The sequence below is a fragment of the Copadichromis virginalis genome, linkage group LG1, assembly GCF_057382275.1.
Source record: "Copadichromis virginalis isolate Kocher_CV1m ecotype Utaka linkage group LG1, C_Virginalis_male_GT1.1, whole genome shotgun sequence".
Lineage (NCBI taxonomy): Eukaryota > Metazoa > Chordata > Actinopteri > Cichliformes > Cichlidae > Copadichromis > Copadichromis virginalis.
The window spans coordinates 17,917,954-17,934,613 of record NC_140618.1 but is presented as its reverse complement, the minus strand read 5'-3'; the positions used below and the strand labels follow the sequence as shown (position 1 = coordinate 17,934,613).

Below are 16,660 nucleotides of genomic sequence, written 5' to 3'. Positions count from 1 at the left end.
AACCTTGGATGAATTACCTTAGAGTATGAAAACCTTAGAGTATGAATGCTTTTGCAGCATTTTCATATCCGCTCTACCTTAGAGCAAATGTGAAAATGCTGCTAAAGACCTTAAAAAAGACACCCACTACAAACAGGAGAATTTGAGTAATTTTCCTTCTCTAGGACACCAAAACTACAACCTAAAATACTGAAAAAGTTTTCAGTCATTATATGAAAATTAATCTAGAGTTGTATCACTTGAAACTGTTTTCAACAATATTTTATGGATTGAAACAAATCTGAAAATAAGCTGTAAATAAAAAAGAGCAAATGAACAACAAATTGCTCCTGTCAACTGAAAAATAGGAATCCACACTCTTCTAGTGAAATTCATGCAAGTACATGAAAATAAAGAAATGAAAATTAGCATAAAAATATTATTTGTATTAGTTCAAAAGAAAGAATAATCCAAACACTGCATGGTTTAAACAGTTATTCTGTCTGACTTTGCGTCAGATCCAGATCTTTGAAGTTGGGGCCCTCAGACCATTTCAGATGTTTTTGTTTGTCTTTAAATGTATTTCATTCTTTCTAGTAAAATGTTTGATATTGCATGTCTTATCCAGTGTGAAGCAGCTGATTTCTAAGTTTTCCTTCCAAATAATGCCGTTACCCTCTTGGCAGTTACAAAACTGAGGTTTATAAACGTTTGTTCATTTCTGTTATAACTTTAATCTTTAGGATACACACTGAATACAAATACTCTTAGGTATCGTGACAGTCCTTTTGCAATCTTTGCACTTGTCACTTCCCAATATATTTCAAAATATTTCAGTGTTTCTACACAGTCACTGCATTAAGTGATTTTACAGGACAATGACAGGCCAGACATTTTAAAACACTGATCACATACACATTTGCACATGCTCATTACCTCTGTGTAAACGTTGAATAACACATAGTCTAAAAAGCTATAGGTCTCAGAAGCCATATAAAAGGTAACGCAAGATTTGGATAATAACCCCTCCTATGTGTGCTACAAAGCAAAAATATCTGCGTATAAAAGCGAATACTAAAATTTTAACATATTTGTTCAAAACACTAAGAAGACCATCTCAATGTAACAGAGATGCAATTTGCCCCCATATTTTGTCCTTAATTTCTTGTATAACATACATACATAAGCAATTACTGCACTAAACATCTTTATGATAATACCAGAATTTTACTTTGTTGCAGTTATGCTTATAGGCCTTCAGTAGCTCACAATATGATATGAGATTATGAACAGGATTATTTGTTTTTGCCTTGCTACATATAACAGTTTTCCACTTGCGCTACAGAATACAAATATTCTGTAGGGATGTATTTATTTAATGCGTATATTCAGGAAAAACAAATATCATCACTTTTTGTGCATTTAGAGTTTGATACCAAGTGGTATATGAAGATATCGTCACATTTTAAGTTAAAATGAAACAGTACAATCAATCAATCAATCAATCAATCAATCAATCAATCAATCAATCAATCAATCAATCAATCAATCAATCAAACAAACAAACAAACAAACAATTTAAAAAAAGATAGAAAAGAACTGTCTTCTTTACTAATAAAAAAACACCTTACTCTCTTCTTAGCATCTTCCCAGCACGGAGTACGCTGCGTGGCTCTGTCTTCTCCATTTGGGTTGGTCTTGGGTGTCCTCTGGGGTGAGATCCACTGAGCGCATGTCTTCAATGATGACGTCCATCCACTGCTTTTTCAGTCTTCCTTGAGGTGAGCGGCCTCCAGTGTCGAGTTGGAGGGCTGTTCTTGACACTGTATTTTCTGCGCACGTCCATACCACTCTAGGCGCGCTTCCCTCATTTTCTTTTCATTGGGGCAACTCCTTCATTCGTCACATGATCCAGGCGGGTTAAGCCCACCTGAGCACCTTCATCTCCGTAGCATTGACGATCTGCTCATGTTTCTTGGTGGCTGGCCAAAAAAATCCCTTAAAATAGTGAGAAATTACTAACAGTTGGGTTGTACTGGGATTAGCTGAAGTGTTAGCTTCAGATCATTTACACTACTGTGCAAAACTCTTAACCCACCCTCATTTCCAAATACTTTGCAAGGGAAATGAATGCAGTGACTTATGGAAAAACTTGTGCAAACACTTGTGGAACTACAGTATGTAAGGCATAAACAGAGTGTGTGCAACTCTAACAAGCTTAAAAGTCTGAGATTTCTTAGGCAAGATTTCTAATAATTTATTTAAGTAACCTTCAGAAATAACTCTCCAGGCTTCTTGACAGGCATTCAAAACTCTTCTATGGATGTTGGTTGCTTTTTGTTCTCTCTCAAGATGATCCCACAGTGTTTTAATGTTGAGGTCCAGGCTCTGGGGAGGCCAATCCATGACTCGTAGTGTTCCATTGTGTTTTTGTTCTATTCAGGTTTGCTTTTACTGCTTTGGCACTGGCTTCGGGATCACTGTAATGCTGAAAAATGAAGCCGCTGCCAATCAGACAGTGTCCAGATGGTATTGAAAAATAATGTTGAGGTCTGGGCTCATGACTGATAGTGTTCCAGTCATTGTGTGTTTTACTATTCAGGTTTACTTTTATTGCATTGGCAGTGTGTTTGGGATCACTGTCATGCTAACAAATCAAGCCAGTCAGACACATTTTAGACAGTATAGCTCAATGATTTAAACTGTGATGCTACTCCATTTTTGATAAGATCTGCAACACTAACTGAAATGCAACCTCAAATCATAGCAGAACCTCTATCATGTTTTAAATATGGCTGTAGACACTCTACTGAACTCCTCTAAAGATTGATTGATTGATTGATTGTTTGATTGATTGATAATACTTTTTTCATCTGGAGGGAAATTGGGTTAGGGGTGCCAGCCTTGCCAGCGCCATCTCACCCTTCCTACCATACATTCATTACACAAACATCACATGGGGAAGACAGGTCAGAGAGGTATAGTAATGGAAAATGCACAGCATGAGGAAAATCATAAAGATAATGACTTGAAATAAAAAAATAAAATGTGGATTAATCAGTCCTTATCATCCATTGTCACAAATTTTCAGTCCAGTTCTTGTCTTCTAATTTGGCATATCATAGCTTTTTCTCCTCATTTCCCATAGTTAAGAATGGCTTGTTGACAGTCACCCTTTCACCGAGGCCATTTCTGGTGAGGTTTCAGTAAACAGTAGCTGAATCAACGAAAGGCCAGCTGCATTTCACATGTCCTTTTTTAGGTTTTTGTAGGATTTTTCCCAACTATTTCTTAAGGACATGACTTTTAGAAACTGTTCATCTGGAATAGATACTTTTTAGATCTGCCTTTTTTCTCATTTCTTTCTTTCTTTCTTTCTTTCTTTCTTTCTTTCTTTCTTTCTTTCTTTCTTTCTTTCTTTCTTTCTTTCTTTCTTTCTTTCTTTCTTTCTTTCTTTCTTTTACTCATTTATTTATTGGTTTTAACAAGTTTTAAAGTTTTCAAGTTGTAGAATCTTGACCATATGGCCCAAAACCTCCAAACTTGTCCAGTTTGTTTCTTAATGCACAAGTTATTTCCCCCAGTGTTCGCATATATGTCCATTGAGCCAATGAGATCGTCCACATATTTTTTAATCTTTCCAGCACTTAGCAATACATCACTTGGCTTCCAAAAGTTCGATCGTTAACAGAGCTCTAATGTTTGCAGCAGGTACAAAATTATTCGGGTATACATTTAAAATACATAGTTTGGGATCAAGTGGAATCACATCACCAATGATTTGGCTTAACAAATTTATTACCTTTTCCCAAAACACTTTCACATGTGAGCACTCCCATATGCAATAAAACAAAGGGCCCCTATCCACTCCACACTTAGTACAGGTGTCGGGGATGTTTGGGATAAAATGATGCAATTTTGAGGGGGTAATATACTGTCTTGTGCACCATTTATATTGAAATAGTTTAGATTGTCTGATTCTGGGCCAAGAAGCACGATTTATACCAGTTATCATCAGATACATCCATTTGCAAATCATTCCTCCATGCCTCTAAAATAGACTGTGTTGATTCTTTGGAGTTTTCCATAAACATTTTGTACAATAAGACCTGCCATTTCTTCTTCTGTTTTCCACTTTGTTTTTCTTTCTTTTTTTGTTGACACACAGCACAGCATGCTGAGATAAATTTTAAACCAATATCTCTTTGAGGATTATCCTGCCAACTGGACTATGAGACTAATATAGAATATAGTTTTTAACCATATGAAGGTGATTTGTCAAAAAACTAGGTGGTCTTTCTTTGTATATTGCCAGGGATGACCTTGTCATTTTTTCTTAGATTCTTTTAAGGAGATACAGAATAACATGGTGAGATATACAGGGTTTTCAGCTGTTAGCTGAAAACTAGTTTAATAATAATAATAATGGATTTATATAGCGCTTTTCAAGGCACACAAAGTGCTTTACAATTCCAAAAACAGGAGAACTAGTGCCTTCTTTTTTCATCAGAAAGGTGCTCTTTCCTCTATCACTAGAACTAAGTCTGTAACTGTATTCTTTGCACCAGTTGTGAATGGCAAGCTGTGGAAAAAGCCATCACACATTTTACTATTGATCATACTTTTGTGTTTAACAACTGTGTTCTGTTGTTTCAGGTGGTAGCGTTATGTTGCTCTGGTTACCATGTGACGCGCTCTCTCTGCGACTGTGTGGGGGTTTTTTGGGTGAGAGAGCGCCCTTTTTTGTTGTTGTTATGCTAGAGCTACGCTGAGCAGTTGGGTTAGCGGCGGTGTTTTTCTGTTGAAAATAAACAGCTGTGCTCCCTGGCAATACAGGGAAGCAAGACCAAACAACACCTCTGTCTCCCCCTTGTCTGAGCTCGCCACAATACACAGTCCAACAGAGTTTTTTCATCCAATGACAAGACATTTGGAGCACAGTGAATGACAAATGTAACATCATACATCTTAGATATAAATTTGAAAAATCAGCACTCTCCATATTACTATATTATTGTAATGTTCAATGTTCACATCACCAATGATCGCGACATTACCATTAATTAATTAATTTATTATAAAGAAATTGTGTTTCTCAGAATTGTATTTGTTTTGAGTTTTGTATCCTTGATTAAATACATCTCAGTTTTATATTTATAGTTATTTATATTTATTATTTATAGTTTAGATTTGTGTGTTGTTGTATGTATTTTTTAATTTTTTCTTAGTTCCTGCTTTGTTCATTAGTATTCCAGCCTCCCTCTGTTCCCATGTTTAACGTTCAGTGTGAGTCATCTTGTTGTTATGGTCCTGAATGGCTTGGGGTGTTTGTCTCTCTTTTTCTCTCTCTTCTCTATAGTCTGTTTCTCTCTAGATCTTTCATTCTCATGTAGAGTTGTGTCCGCTTACTTTTTCCAGTGAACTTAATGCAATAAAAGCTATAAAAATCTAATAAAAAGTCTCCTCAGTCTCCCGAGTCGCTGAGTCCAACTCAGGCAAGCAACATTATACTTGTCTCTGAGTTTGCTTGGGTTAATTTCCTGTATTATTTTCAAAACTGCTGTCTCCTGTGTCTGGGCTTGAGTTTTACTTCTTCCCCTTATGATTTTCTGGACCTCTGTCCCATTTTCCCCACCTGTCTCCGTTTTGCTCATTACCTTCTGTGTATAAATAGGCCCCTTCTTCCTCTTAGTCTTTGTCAAAGTGTCCATGATATTTCTCTTTGATGTCTGGATTTGGATTTCCTTTTAGATTTAGACCTAGTTTTTGAATTTTACATTCAACTAAAAAAAGGCTTGTTAAAATTAAAAATGTTGCCTATGGGCCCTTCAGTTTACAAACTCTGACACACAGTAAAGATTAAAGCATGGCTAAAAGCACATTAGCTGCAACTTTTTATATTGTCTATTTAAATGCCCAAATATATGACAAAAGGTATAAATTAAAATCTTCTGAGTTTATGGCTATCTGGTGGTGATCAGAGGGCCCTGTGGCGCCAGTGTCCTGCAGCCTCGCCTCTGTCAGTGCGCCCCAGGCCCCAGCTGTGGCTACAATGTAGCTTGCCATCACCAGTGTGTGAATGTGTGTGTGAATGGGTGAATGACTGAATGTAGTGTAAAGCGCTTTGGGTTTCTTAGTGACTGAGTAAAGCGCTATACAAATGCAGGCCATTTATTAAAAACCTTTATACAATCCAGCTATTTCATGCTCTCTATTGTGACTTATAAGAAACACCCATAAGAAAAGGTAAAAGTAATAAATTAACATCTTTGGGCATGTCATTTCTTACTGTTTTTGCAACATTTACTACGTTGTTGAAAGTTGACATTTCTCCTGGTCCTGAGTGTCATGATAACTACAAGACAAGACATACTACACTCAACAAAAATATAAACGCAACACCTTTGTTACTGCTCCCATTCCCCATGGGATGGACGTAGAGACCTAAAATTCATTCCAGATACACAATATAACCATCCCTCCCAAACAGTGGTCACAAATCAGTCCAAATGTGTGGTAGTGGGCACATCTGCTATATTGAGATAATCCATCCCACCTCACAGGTGTACCACATCAGGATGCTGATCTGACATCATGAGTAGTGCACAGGTGTACCTCAGACTGCCCACAACAAAAGGCCACCCTGGAATGTGCAGTTTTTTGCGCTATTGGGGTCTGGGGACCCAGAACCGGTCAGTATCTGGTGTGACCACCATTTGCCTCATGCAGTGCAACACATCGTCGCATGGAGTCTATCAGATTGTCAATTGTGGCCTGTGGAATGTTGGTCCACTCCACTTCAATGGCTGTGCGAGGTTGTTGGATATTCGTGGGAACTGGTACACGCTGTCGTATACGCCGGTCAAGCACATCCCGAACATGCTCAATGGGTGACATGTCCGGTGAGTATGCTGGCCATGCAAGAACTGGGACTCAGCTGCCATCTGCCCTGAACAATGTGAACCATGATTCATCCGTGAAGCGCACACCTCTCCAACGTGCCAGACGCCATCGAATGTGAGCATTTGCCCACACAAGTCTGTTACGGCGACGAGCTGGAGTCAGGTCAAGACCCCGATGAGGACGACGGGCATGCAGTTGAGCGTCCCTGAGACGGTTTCTGACAGTTTGTGCAGAAATTGTTTGGTTGTGCAAACCAATTGTTCCAGCAGCTGTCTGGGTGGCTGGTCTCAGACGATCTTGGAGGTGAACCTGCTGGATGTGGAGGTCCTGGGCTGGTGTGGTTACACGAGGTCTGCGGTTGTGAGGCCGGTTGGATGTGCTGCCATATTCTCTGAAACGCCTGTGGAGACGGCTTATGGTTGAGAAATGAACATTCAATGCACGGGCGACAGATCTGGTTGACATTCCTGCTGTCAGCATGCCAATTGCACGCTCCCTCATTGCTTGTGGCATCTGTGGCATTTTGCTGTGAGACAAAACTGCACATTCCAGGGTGGCCTTTTGTTGTGGGCAGTCTGAGGTACACCTGTGCACTACTCATGATGTCAGATCAGCATCCTGATGTGGCACACCTGTGAGGTGGGATGGATTATCTCAATATAGCAGATGTGCCCACTACCACACATTTGAACTGATTTGTGACCACTGTTTGGGAGGGATGGTTATATTGTGTATCTGGAATGAATTTTAGGTCTCTACGTCCATCCCATGGGGAATGGGAGCAGTAACAAAGGTGTTGCGTTTATATTTTTGTTGAGTGTAGCAATATTTTTATGAACATGTCTGCTTTTATATCATGCATCCAGATTGAACGGAGAAAATATGCCAACTGTCCACACAGTCTGGGAGGCCTGAAGTCTTCCAAAACCTTGCTGTTGTCAAGGTTTGCTTATATATAGCTGATTTGGGAGAGTTTAGACAAAACCGTTCCATTGTGTTATTGTACATGTATTTAGTTACGGTCAGTTAACCATGTGGTTTTGGTTTAAACTTTCATGGGAATGATGAAAAGAAGACAAAAATTGACTGTCAGGAATTGAACAGCTGCTTCCAGTGGCATCCATCCCATCCTACTCCCTCTGCCAACTTAGTGATTCTACAGTTCATCACCCAACTTCCTCTTTTACTTCCAATGAGCAATATTCAGAATTAATATTGCTGCTAAAGGGCTTTGCCTCTTGAACAGTTATCTCATGCTTACTCATCCAGCTTTGGACCAAATAGCCTTGTGGTTAAGCAGTTGTCAGCCAAAATGTAATGTGTTTGCTAAATTTCCAAAGGAGGGCACTTGCACCAAAAAGTAATTACTTGCTCTTTGGCCCACAGTCTGCTTCTCCCCCAAATTGGATTTGAATCTGCTGAGGAGAAACAAATAGAGCAATATGAAGATACTTACTGGGTGTAATGAGAAAGGAAAATGGTGGTTAAAGCATAAATAATTATTTAAAAAGGCGATTAATTTTAAATAATCCACTGACAAGTTCAATCAAGTTGCATAGAGAGAGCAAGAAGTCATGTTTTTACAGGTTTAGGATTTGACCCTATTTATAACTAAATATCCCACTTCATGAAGACTTACAGCATATGAAACAAAGATCTTGAGTGATGTAAATGTTTGAGGGTCCAATCCACCCTCAAATTGTAGAGTCCACATTGTTGAACCCTATCCCCACCACAAGTGGTAAACTGTTCTCTCTAGGAAGTGCAAGAAATTGTTAATGCTTAATGCACCCATTTCCCAGCATTGAACCCTTCCTTTGTTACATCCATTATTGATTTCATAATTACCCACAATCAATTAAGACCATAACAACAGAATCCTGCACACTTGCAGTCGCATGAACTGAATCAGTTTCTGACTAATTCAAATCGACTGACTGCGGCTTCAACACTGCATTGAAAATTTGCTCCTGGGTTTTCTCTGGCACCTTTAAATGTCCCCCAGTGTATGTGGAGGCTTAAACATGCTTCAGTTCCAATAAACACGTATTTATACAAAGACTTTCTGTGTAGCATTTATGAATGTGACTGGATTTGATTAGGTCAAGAACGTGCCTTGTATGCAGAAAAAAAATATCCTGCACCATTATACTATCTTGAAATTGCTGTCACTTGTTGTAGTTACATCCATCCATTCGCTTCTGCTTATCCTTTTCAGGGTCGCGGGGGGCACTGGAGCCTATCCCAGCTGTCATAGGGCGAGAGGCGGGATACACCCTGGACAGGTCACCAGTCTGTCGCAGGGCTAACACACAGGGACAGACAACCATTCACGCTCACATTCACACGTAATGGCAATTTGGATTTTCCAATTAACCTATCCCCACAAGTTGCATGTCTTTGGACAGTGGGAGGAAGCCGGAGTACCCAGAGGGAACCCACACAAACATGGGGTGAACATGCAAACTCCACACAGAAAGACCCTGGCCTGATGTTGGAATTGAACTCAGGACCTTCTTGCTGTGCGGCAACAGTGCTAACCACCGTGCCACCATGCTGCCTTGTCGCAGTTCATTTTTTAAAAACAATTCTATCAAACTCCTTTAGCCAGTTTAGGAGTTTTCCAGTATACATATATACACACATATATATATATATATGTGTATATATGTGTGTATATATGTGTGTATATATGTATGTGTATATATATGTGTGTATATATGTATATGTATATGTGTGTGTGTATATATATATATATGTATATATGTGTGTGTATATATATATATGTATATGTGTGTGTGTGTATATATATATATGTATATATATATATATATATATATATATATATATATATATATATATATATATATATATATATATATAAACTTTAGTCTGAAAAAAGCCTACAGGTTGTGGGACAGGAAGACAAGTCTATCCACTGCTTCAGGCTTTAAAGCGGCCCTGTGGCAAGTCACAATATTACCCCCTGTACTAAATACCCTCTCAGAGGGGCTGCTGGTTGCGGGGATGCACAGGTAGCGCTTTGCCAGGCAGCTAACTCTTGGGAAGCTTCTGTTGTTGATTTTCCACCACTCAAGTGGGTCCATTTCACTGTCTGCATCAGGTGCCAGCAAGTACTTTTCAAGCTCCTTTTCAACTGTCTCTTTCTCAGTGAGCCCTGTGCTGGTGGGGTGGGATTTCTTAAAGAAACTGCCCAGTGACTTTCTCTGTTTCTTCTGGGTTGGTAGTACTGCAGCAGCTCCACCATCTTCTGTTTCCTCCGTTCCAGCTGAAGTGGATGGGTGCTCAATTTGCCCCAACATCTCATACACTGCTCTCATTTTGATGGCATCAACGTGTTCTGCATTAATGTATTGTACTTTGAAGCGCGGATCTAGCAGGGTTGCAACATCAAGCAATTCATTTGTAATCTGGTCATTGTACTTTTCATCAAGGTATGTCATGACTGTCATCTTAAGGTCTTTTGTAAGTTGTGTTTCAACCTCAGATGGTTTCAGAATCTGTGTTCTGAAAAGGTGACGCATCGGCTTGAGGTAGGACACACTCACGTAACACTCTCCAGAAAGTGAATCTGTGAATTCCAGTAGTGGGTTCAGGGCCACATGCACAGACTCCAGAACATCTAGATCTTGCCAGGAGGGAACCAAGTGCCTGGTCTTCTTATCTGCACTGAGGACCTGAGAGATAGCTTTATGTTGCTCCAGAACCCTCCCAACCATTTTTTGGCGTGAGCCCCACCTGGTGGGCGACTCTGTCACTAACTTGTGCTGGGGTAGGTGAAGCTCCTCCTGAGCAGCAGCCAATTCCCTTTTCTTCTTCCAAGAGAAACTGAAGGTGGCCACCACTCTCTTACACACGGCCACAGCTCGCTCCATCCTCTTGTCTTTGCCGGCTTTTTCTGTGGATAAAAAGGTAAATAATAGCACATATTAACCTCAGAATTTAATTTAAGATTTTTGATTTTTTTTTTCCAGTCACAAATAAATTTCACTGCCCTGAAAACACATTTACTTGATATGATTGTACTTTTACTTTTTTAAATTTTGCTGACAGACTGACCAAATTTTTTTTTCTTATATTTAAAAAGGTGACAGAGGCTGGTGTTATCAACATCATTGTTTGACGTTTTCATCACTTGTTCTTAAAGAGCTGAGGTTCTGTATTAGCCAATTGGGATCCTGATAGAACCCCAAAATTCTAAATTTTATTTGGCACATTTTGTCAACTTGATTTACACTGAAGAGTGACTGAATATTTGCCTATTATGCATGCCAACAGCAACTATTACCTCAAATAAATAGGCTGACATGAAGAATATTCTTTCTGATGTTTATTTTTTAACAATAACCATTGAAGTGATTTAGATCTCTAGCTTTTAATATGTTTACATGGGCTCAAAAACACAATTAAAAGAGGCATTTTTAATTTTATTCTGCTTCCCAACTTACCGATAGCTGAGTGAAGTCGATGTCCGAAGCACTGCAGCCGGGTCCAGTTATTCAGGGATGTGGCCTTCACTATATTTGTCCCACTATCGGTTGTGATGCAGACTTGTTTGTCTTCACTCAGTCCCCAGGATGCAAGCGCTTCTGACAGTCCTAATGCAATTACTTCACCCGTGTGGTCGTCGGGAAGGTAGGCAGCTTGAAGACATTTGCTTTTCAGATTCCAGTCTTGGTCGATATAGTGGGCAGGTAAGGTTCTGACGTGCGACTTGACCACATGTCGGATGTAGTAGCGAAGAACGATACAGTTTGTAGCTCCTTCTCAACAGCCTCACGGCACTCTCTATATAGCGTTGGAAGCGCTATCTGAGAGAAATGTTTACGTCCAGGGAGTTGGTAACGAGGATCCAGTACCTTAATTAGCTGCTTGAATCCTTCATTTTCGACCGTGTTTATTGGTAGCATGTCTTTAGCAAGACAGTAGGCTATGGCATTCGTTATGTCGCTATGTCTCTTAGCTTTTTTGTCATATGGTAAGACGCTGGAGAAAGCCGACTCAATTGACTGTTGCTGCTTCGCAGGGATTCCCCCGGTTGTTTTCGATGACAAATTAGCACTTTCAGTCAGAGATTGAGCGTGCTCTTGTGGGTGGCACTGCTTCAGGTGATGAAACAGGTTAGTTGTATTTCCAGTCTTGGTGGGAACATGCTGTCGGCACAACTTACAGTGCGTGCTACTCTGTTTTTTGTCGGACTTCAAATAGCCGAAATATCTCCACACTACGGAACTTTTCCGGCCCTTCCTTTCGACAATCTCTTCGGCATTCGAGCTGTCATCTGTGTTCTCTTCCGTTCTCTCGGTTGATTTTTCTCTACTTGGTGCACTCATTTTCTCCATCACCCAGTCGACACGGCGGTTAGCTGCTAGCTGCTTCACAAACAAATACGCACGTGCGCCTTGGCACTTGTGCTGTACGTAACAAGTCACGTGACGTGACGCTGCGGCTGTGATTGGTTCGGCTCTGCGCTACTTAATTTGGATTGGATGACTTTTTTTTTTCTTTTTTTTTTTTTAAGAGGACAAGAGCGGCGAGGTCTATCGCGATAGTTTAATTTCTCTATCGAGTAAAAGTTATATCGCGATACATATCGTTATCGTTATATCGCCCAGCTCTAGTAGAAAAGCACTAGATCAGTAAATCAATAAATTTATCATTTAAACCAACAGCTTGTAAAATACAGTGTTAGGGTCCCTGGGTCGTTGACCCAGTGTTTTGTGTTTTTGGTTCTTTGATTTTGTTATTTCATTATATTCTAGCTTTGCTTAATGGGTTTTAGGATCATTCTTAGTTTAGGTTCTCTGGGTGGGGTTTGGTTAGAGTTTTAGTGTTCTGGTTTTCTTTCTGTGTTCCATAGTTGCTGTCTCCCCTGTCTGCTGTATCCCCACATCCAGTTAGTGTCTGTGTCTGCCCTGGTCCCACGTCTCTGTTCCCTTTGTTATAGTGCCTGCCTGTGAGTCTGTGTTATGTTTCCTGTTTTACTTTGAAAGTCCATGTCTGATGTTAATGTGTCTGGTTTTGCTTCCCCTTGTCTCGTTAGGCCTGATTTGCCCCAGCTGTGTTTCCCTCCTGTTACCCATTCCCTGATTGCTCCCTCTATGTATTTAAGCCCTGTTTCTTTGTGTCTGTGTTGTGATCTACTCTTGTTTATGCTGTGTGGTCCGGCTGCCTGGTCATGTAAGTTTATTTGGATTTTTGTTACTTTTTGCCATCCAGCAATAAAAGCTGAGTTTTGAGCTACTTTCCGCCTCCGAGTGTCTGCACTTTGGGTCCTTCTACTTCCACTCCTGCCTGCACACAGCCTTAACCTGACATACAGTTGCTAACCAGCTTTTGACACTTTATGCCATGACCTAACCCTACCTACAGTGCACAAGTAAATGCACTTGTGTGCCTCCCCCAAAACCACCTTCTGAAAATAAATACCTACTGTTACGGATAACTGTGTTGTAAATCATTTTCATTGCAGAAATTCTGACTGGGCTTGCGACCACAGGTGTAAATCATGGAGTGAATGATAGCTCTGTTCCATTCAAGTGTCTCCATAAGCCATTTTTTATACCTCTATTATTTCCTGCAGTGACATGTTAAATTCTTTACTGTAAAATAAATCCTATTTTTCCAAGTTTAAAAGTGAGAGTTGCATATAGGTCAAACACAGCCAGCATATGCCCACAGAAGTGGTTGAGTGAGTTACTTGAACTCAGCCTGTGTAGGTATTTGCAGGGTCTTTAAATATCAAGCAAATATCTAAGTTACAGTGGTTCAAAATGAGAAAAGATAGAAATTATGATGTGATATTTTTTTAAGTTGCGGTTTCTATCTGGGGACTCGTATATAATCTACTGTAACTTGTAACTTTATCCAATGTTTTAAATGTATCTCAGTGCAAGTGCTGTGATTTACAATACTTCTATGAGATACAGTTAACACAGCACAAATTGTAAAGTAATTGCAATAACTTTATAATAATTAGTTAATATGCTCTATTTCTTTTTTTAATCTAGTCTATCACCTAATCCAAAGCCGCAGCAATAGTAACTTAATGTTCATATCCATCTAACAATCTCAGAAAAGTTTGATGAAAAAAGGTTATGCAAAATCTCCCCCAGTGAGCCAAACTGATGTTATGAAAATATAAATATCTATCTCATATCTAGCAGACACCAATTTGCTCATGTAAATGGGGATTCTTCTTCACAAGCGAACATTAATCATTTGTTCCAGGGTTCTGTGCTTCCCTTAGGCAGTATTGAGTGAAGGCCTAACATACATTTTCATTGCTATGCAGATGATACCAGCTTTATCTATCCATGAAGCCAGATAACACACACCAATTAGTCAAAGTCTAGGAATGTCTTAAAGACTTAAAGACCTAGATGCCCTCTTATTTCCTGCTTCTAAATTCAGATAAAACTATTGTTCTTGTTCTCTGCCCTAAAAATATTAGAAATATGGTGTCTAGTCAGATGCTTACTATGGATGGCATTTCCTTGGCCTCCAGCCACATTCCAGGAATTATTTGTGACCACAATATTCACTGTGCATATAAAACAAATATGTAGGACGGCTTTCTTGCATTTGAGCTTCAGTACTGTTCAAATGTCTTAGGCAGGTGAGAAACAATGTTGTAAACAAAGAATGCTTTCAACAATGGAATCTAAATCAAATGAATATTTGGTGTAACCACCCTTTGTCTTCAAAACAGTATCAATTCTTCTAGGTACACTTGCACACATTTTTTGAAGGAACTCAGCTGGTAGGTTGTTCCAAACATCTTGAAGAACTAACCACAGATCTTCTGTGGATGTAGGCTTCCTCACATCCTTCTGTCTCTTCATGTAATCCCAGACACACTCGATGACGTTGAGATCAGGGCTCTGTGGGGGACCATACAATCACTTCCAGTACTTCTTGTTCTTCTTTACACTTAAGATAGTTCTTAATGACTTTTGGCTGTATGTTTGGGGTCATTGTTCCAATCATTTATATTTCTGAAAGCATCCTTTGTTTACAAAACCTTTATCCAAACATATATGAAGCTAAAGGAAAGTGCTAGACAGACAACCATGACTGTTGGAGGCAGAGTCAGTGTGGAGCTGTGGAAGGCTGCCTTGTTGCAGGTACATGAAACAATGCGTAGGAAGCACGAGGAAACTAGTAGCAGCTCAACAGGTTAAGCAACACCTTAACTAGGTCAAAATCTCTTAAGCATTAGCACCACAGAAATAAACTGAACCATTTGCAAACGAACTAAATAAACAGATGAGTCCACAGGGCTATAGTTACAGCAGTGGTCATTAACTTTTTTCATCAGCTTTCTGCTTTAGGCTCTGTGTGCCTTCACATAAAAATGGGGATTCAAGCATCATATGCCTCTTCTGCAAAAAAATCAGATCAGTTTGTTGCCAGATCAAAGTGAAATCAATTTTACTGATTGATCAGTGATAAATACCCTAATCTTTGCACTAGCTGCGATTCCAGAACTGTAAAAGGGACTCTGCAACAGATTAAAACCACATATAAACAACATTTATTATAAACTTTCTGCTTCACCAATTGATTCCATGCGAACTCCAGTGATAATGCAAAGCACAGTTTGCACTGCTGCAACTATGTATAAAACATAGTCCTACTGCAGAAAATCTATAGTTTACTTTAAAGATCCTCTAAATATAAGAATCAGTAAAAATATGGCGCTTACAATCAGTTGCAAATCGAATCTTTGAACGTTACCTGCCATGATTTGTGTGTAACATAAATTAACACAGTGATCCAGCAAAGTTAAAGCTGATCCACTTTCATGACACAGAAAGCTTAAAGCTCAACATAGCTCACTAAACTGTTAATCTCTTTTTGTAGTACAGACCTTGGATATATGGAGAGGGGGAAATAATTATTTGATCCCCCGCTGCATTTGCTCACACTAAGTCTGAACATCTGCCGTCATCCCAGTGAAAGCGATATTCACCAATTAATTTAGAAACTAGAAACACTGTGTGACTTCACATCTTTGCTTCTCTTCGCTCAGTGACATGGATGGAAAAGCAAATTTGTCACAGTGTGATCATTTTCTTGTGTAAACCCATTTTCTTGTGTTTTTTAAATAAACATTTTGTCATGCTGATGATTTAAATAAATAAATGTTAAATAAAAAATGTTGTTGTTGTTGCTATTATTTGTGTAGTTATTATGGTGTTCTAAATATGACTCACTGCAGGCGACAACATGCCATCATTATGGGGTTCCATGTCTGTGCTCTTACTGTGGTCATTGTATTATGCTGAGCGCAGAGAGGAAACTGCATCTAACCAGGGAAACCCAGTTCATGTTATACACCCTGGCTACAAAGTGGCACTGAGCATTTATAAGGAAGTGGCTGGCACAGTGGTGCAGTGGAGACCATTGGCGGATATGGGTATCAGTGTTAGTAGGACAGAAATTCAGAGTAGAATACGGCACAAAATGAAAGAAAGATGGCAAAAGCAATGGGAGGAAGAGAGGAAAGGCCGATGGTTTCACAAAATCCAAAGGAAAATAGGGGAAGCACAAGAAGGAACAGGAGAGAGGAGACAGTTATATCTCGACTTAGATTTGGACACACTGGTTTGAATAGCATGTTTTTTTAATAGGAAAACACTGTACAGGGGAGTGTGACTGCAATAGACAACAGGAAACAATTGCACATGTTTTATTGCATTGTCAAAAACATGACGCAGAAAGAAGACAATTGATCAAAAACCTTGGCGATATG

The 16,660-nt window shown here is 39.4% G+C and overlaps 1 protein-coding gene across 1 annotated transcript; it reads right to left on the bottom strand.

Moving 5' to 3' along the window:
• Positions 1 to 9,784: 9,784 nt before the first annotated feature.
• Positions 9,785 to 12,236, bottom strand: LOC146718573 (E3 SUMO-protein ligase ZBED1-like). Its single transcript, XM_085464961.1, has 3 exons — positions 11,763 to 12,236; positions 11,352 to 11,616; positions 9,785 to 10,801 (listed from the first exon to the last, which is right to left on the bottom strand). The coding sequence occupies exons 1-3, from the start codon at positions 12,234 to 12,236 to the stop codon at positions 9,786 to 9,788; spliced, it is 1,755 nt and encodes a 584-aa protein (XP_085321087.1). The 3' UTR covers position 9,785.
• Positions 12,237 to 16,660: the final 4,424 nt, after the last annotated feature.

What these genes read in the sequence shown, in the direction of transcription:
- LOC146718573 (XM_085464961.1), bottom strand. Translation starts at nt 12,236, where the DNA reads ATGAGTGCACCAAGTAGAGAAAAATCAACCGAGAGAACGGAAGAGAAC. An exon ending in GATTCAAGCAGCTAATTAAG is followed by an intron (nt 11,617 to 11,762) that starts GTACTGGATCCT and finishes CATGTGGTCAAG; the next exon opens with TCGCACGTCAGAACCTTACC. An exon ending in TCGACTTCACTCAGCTATCG is followed by an intron (nt 10,802 to 11,351) that starts GTAAGTTGGGAA and finishes TTTTATCCACAG; the next exon opens with AAAAAGCCGGCAAAGACAAG.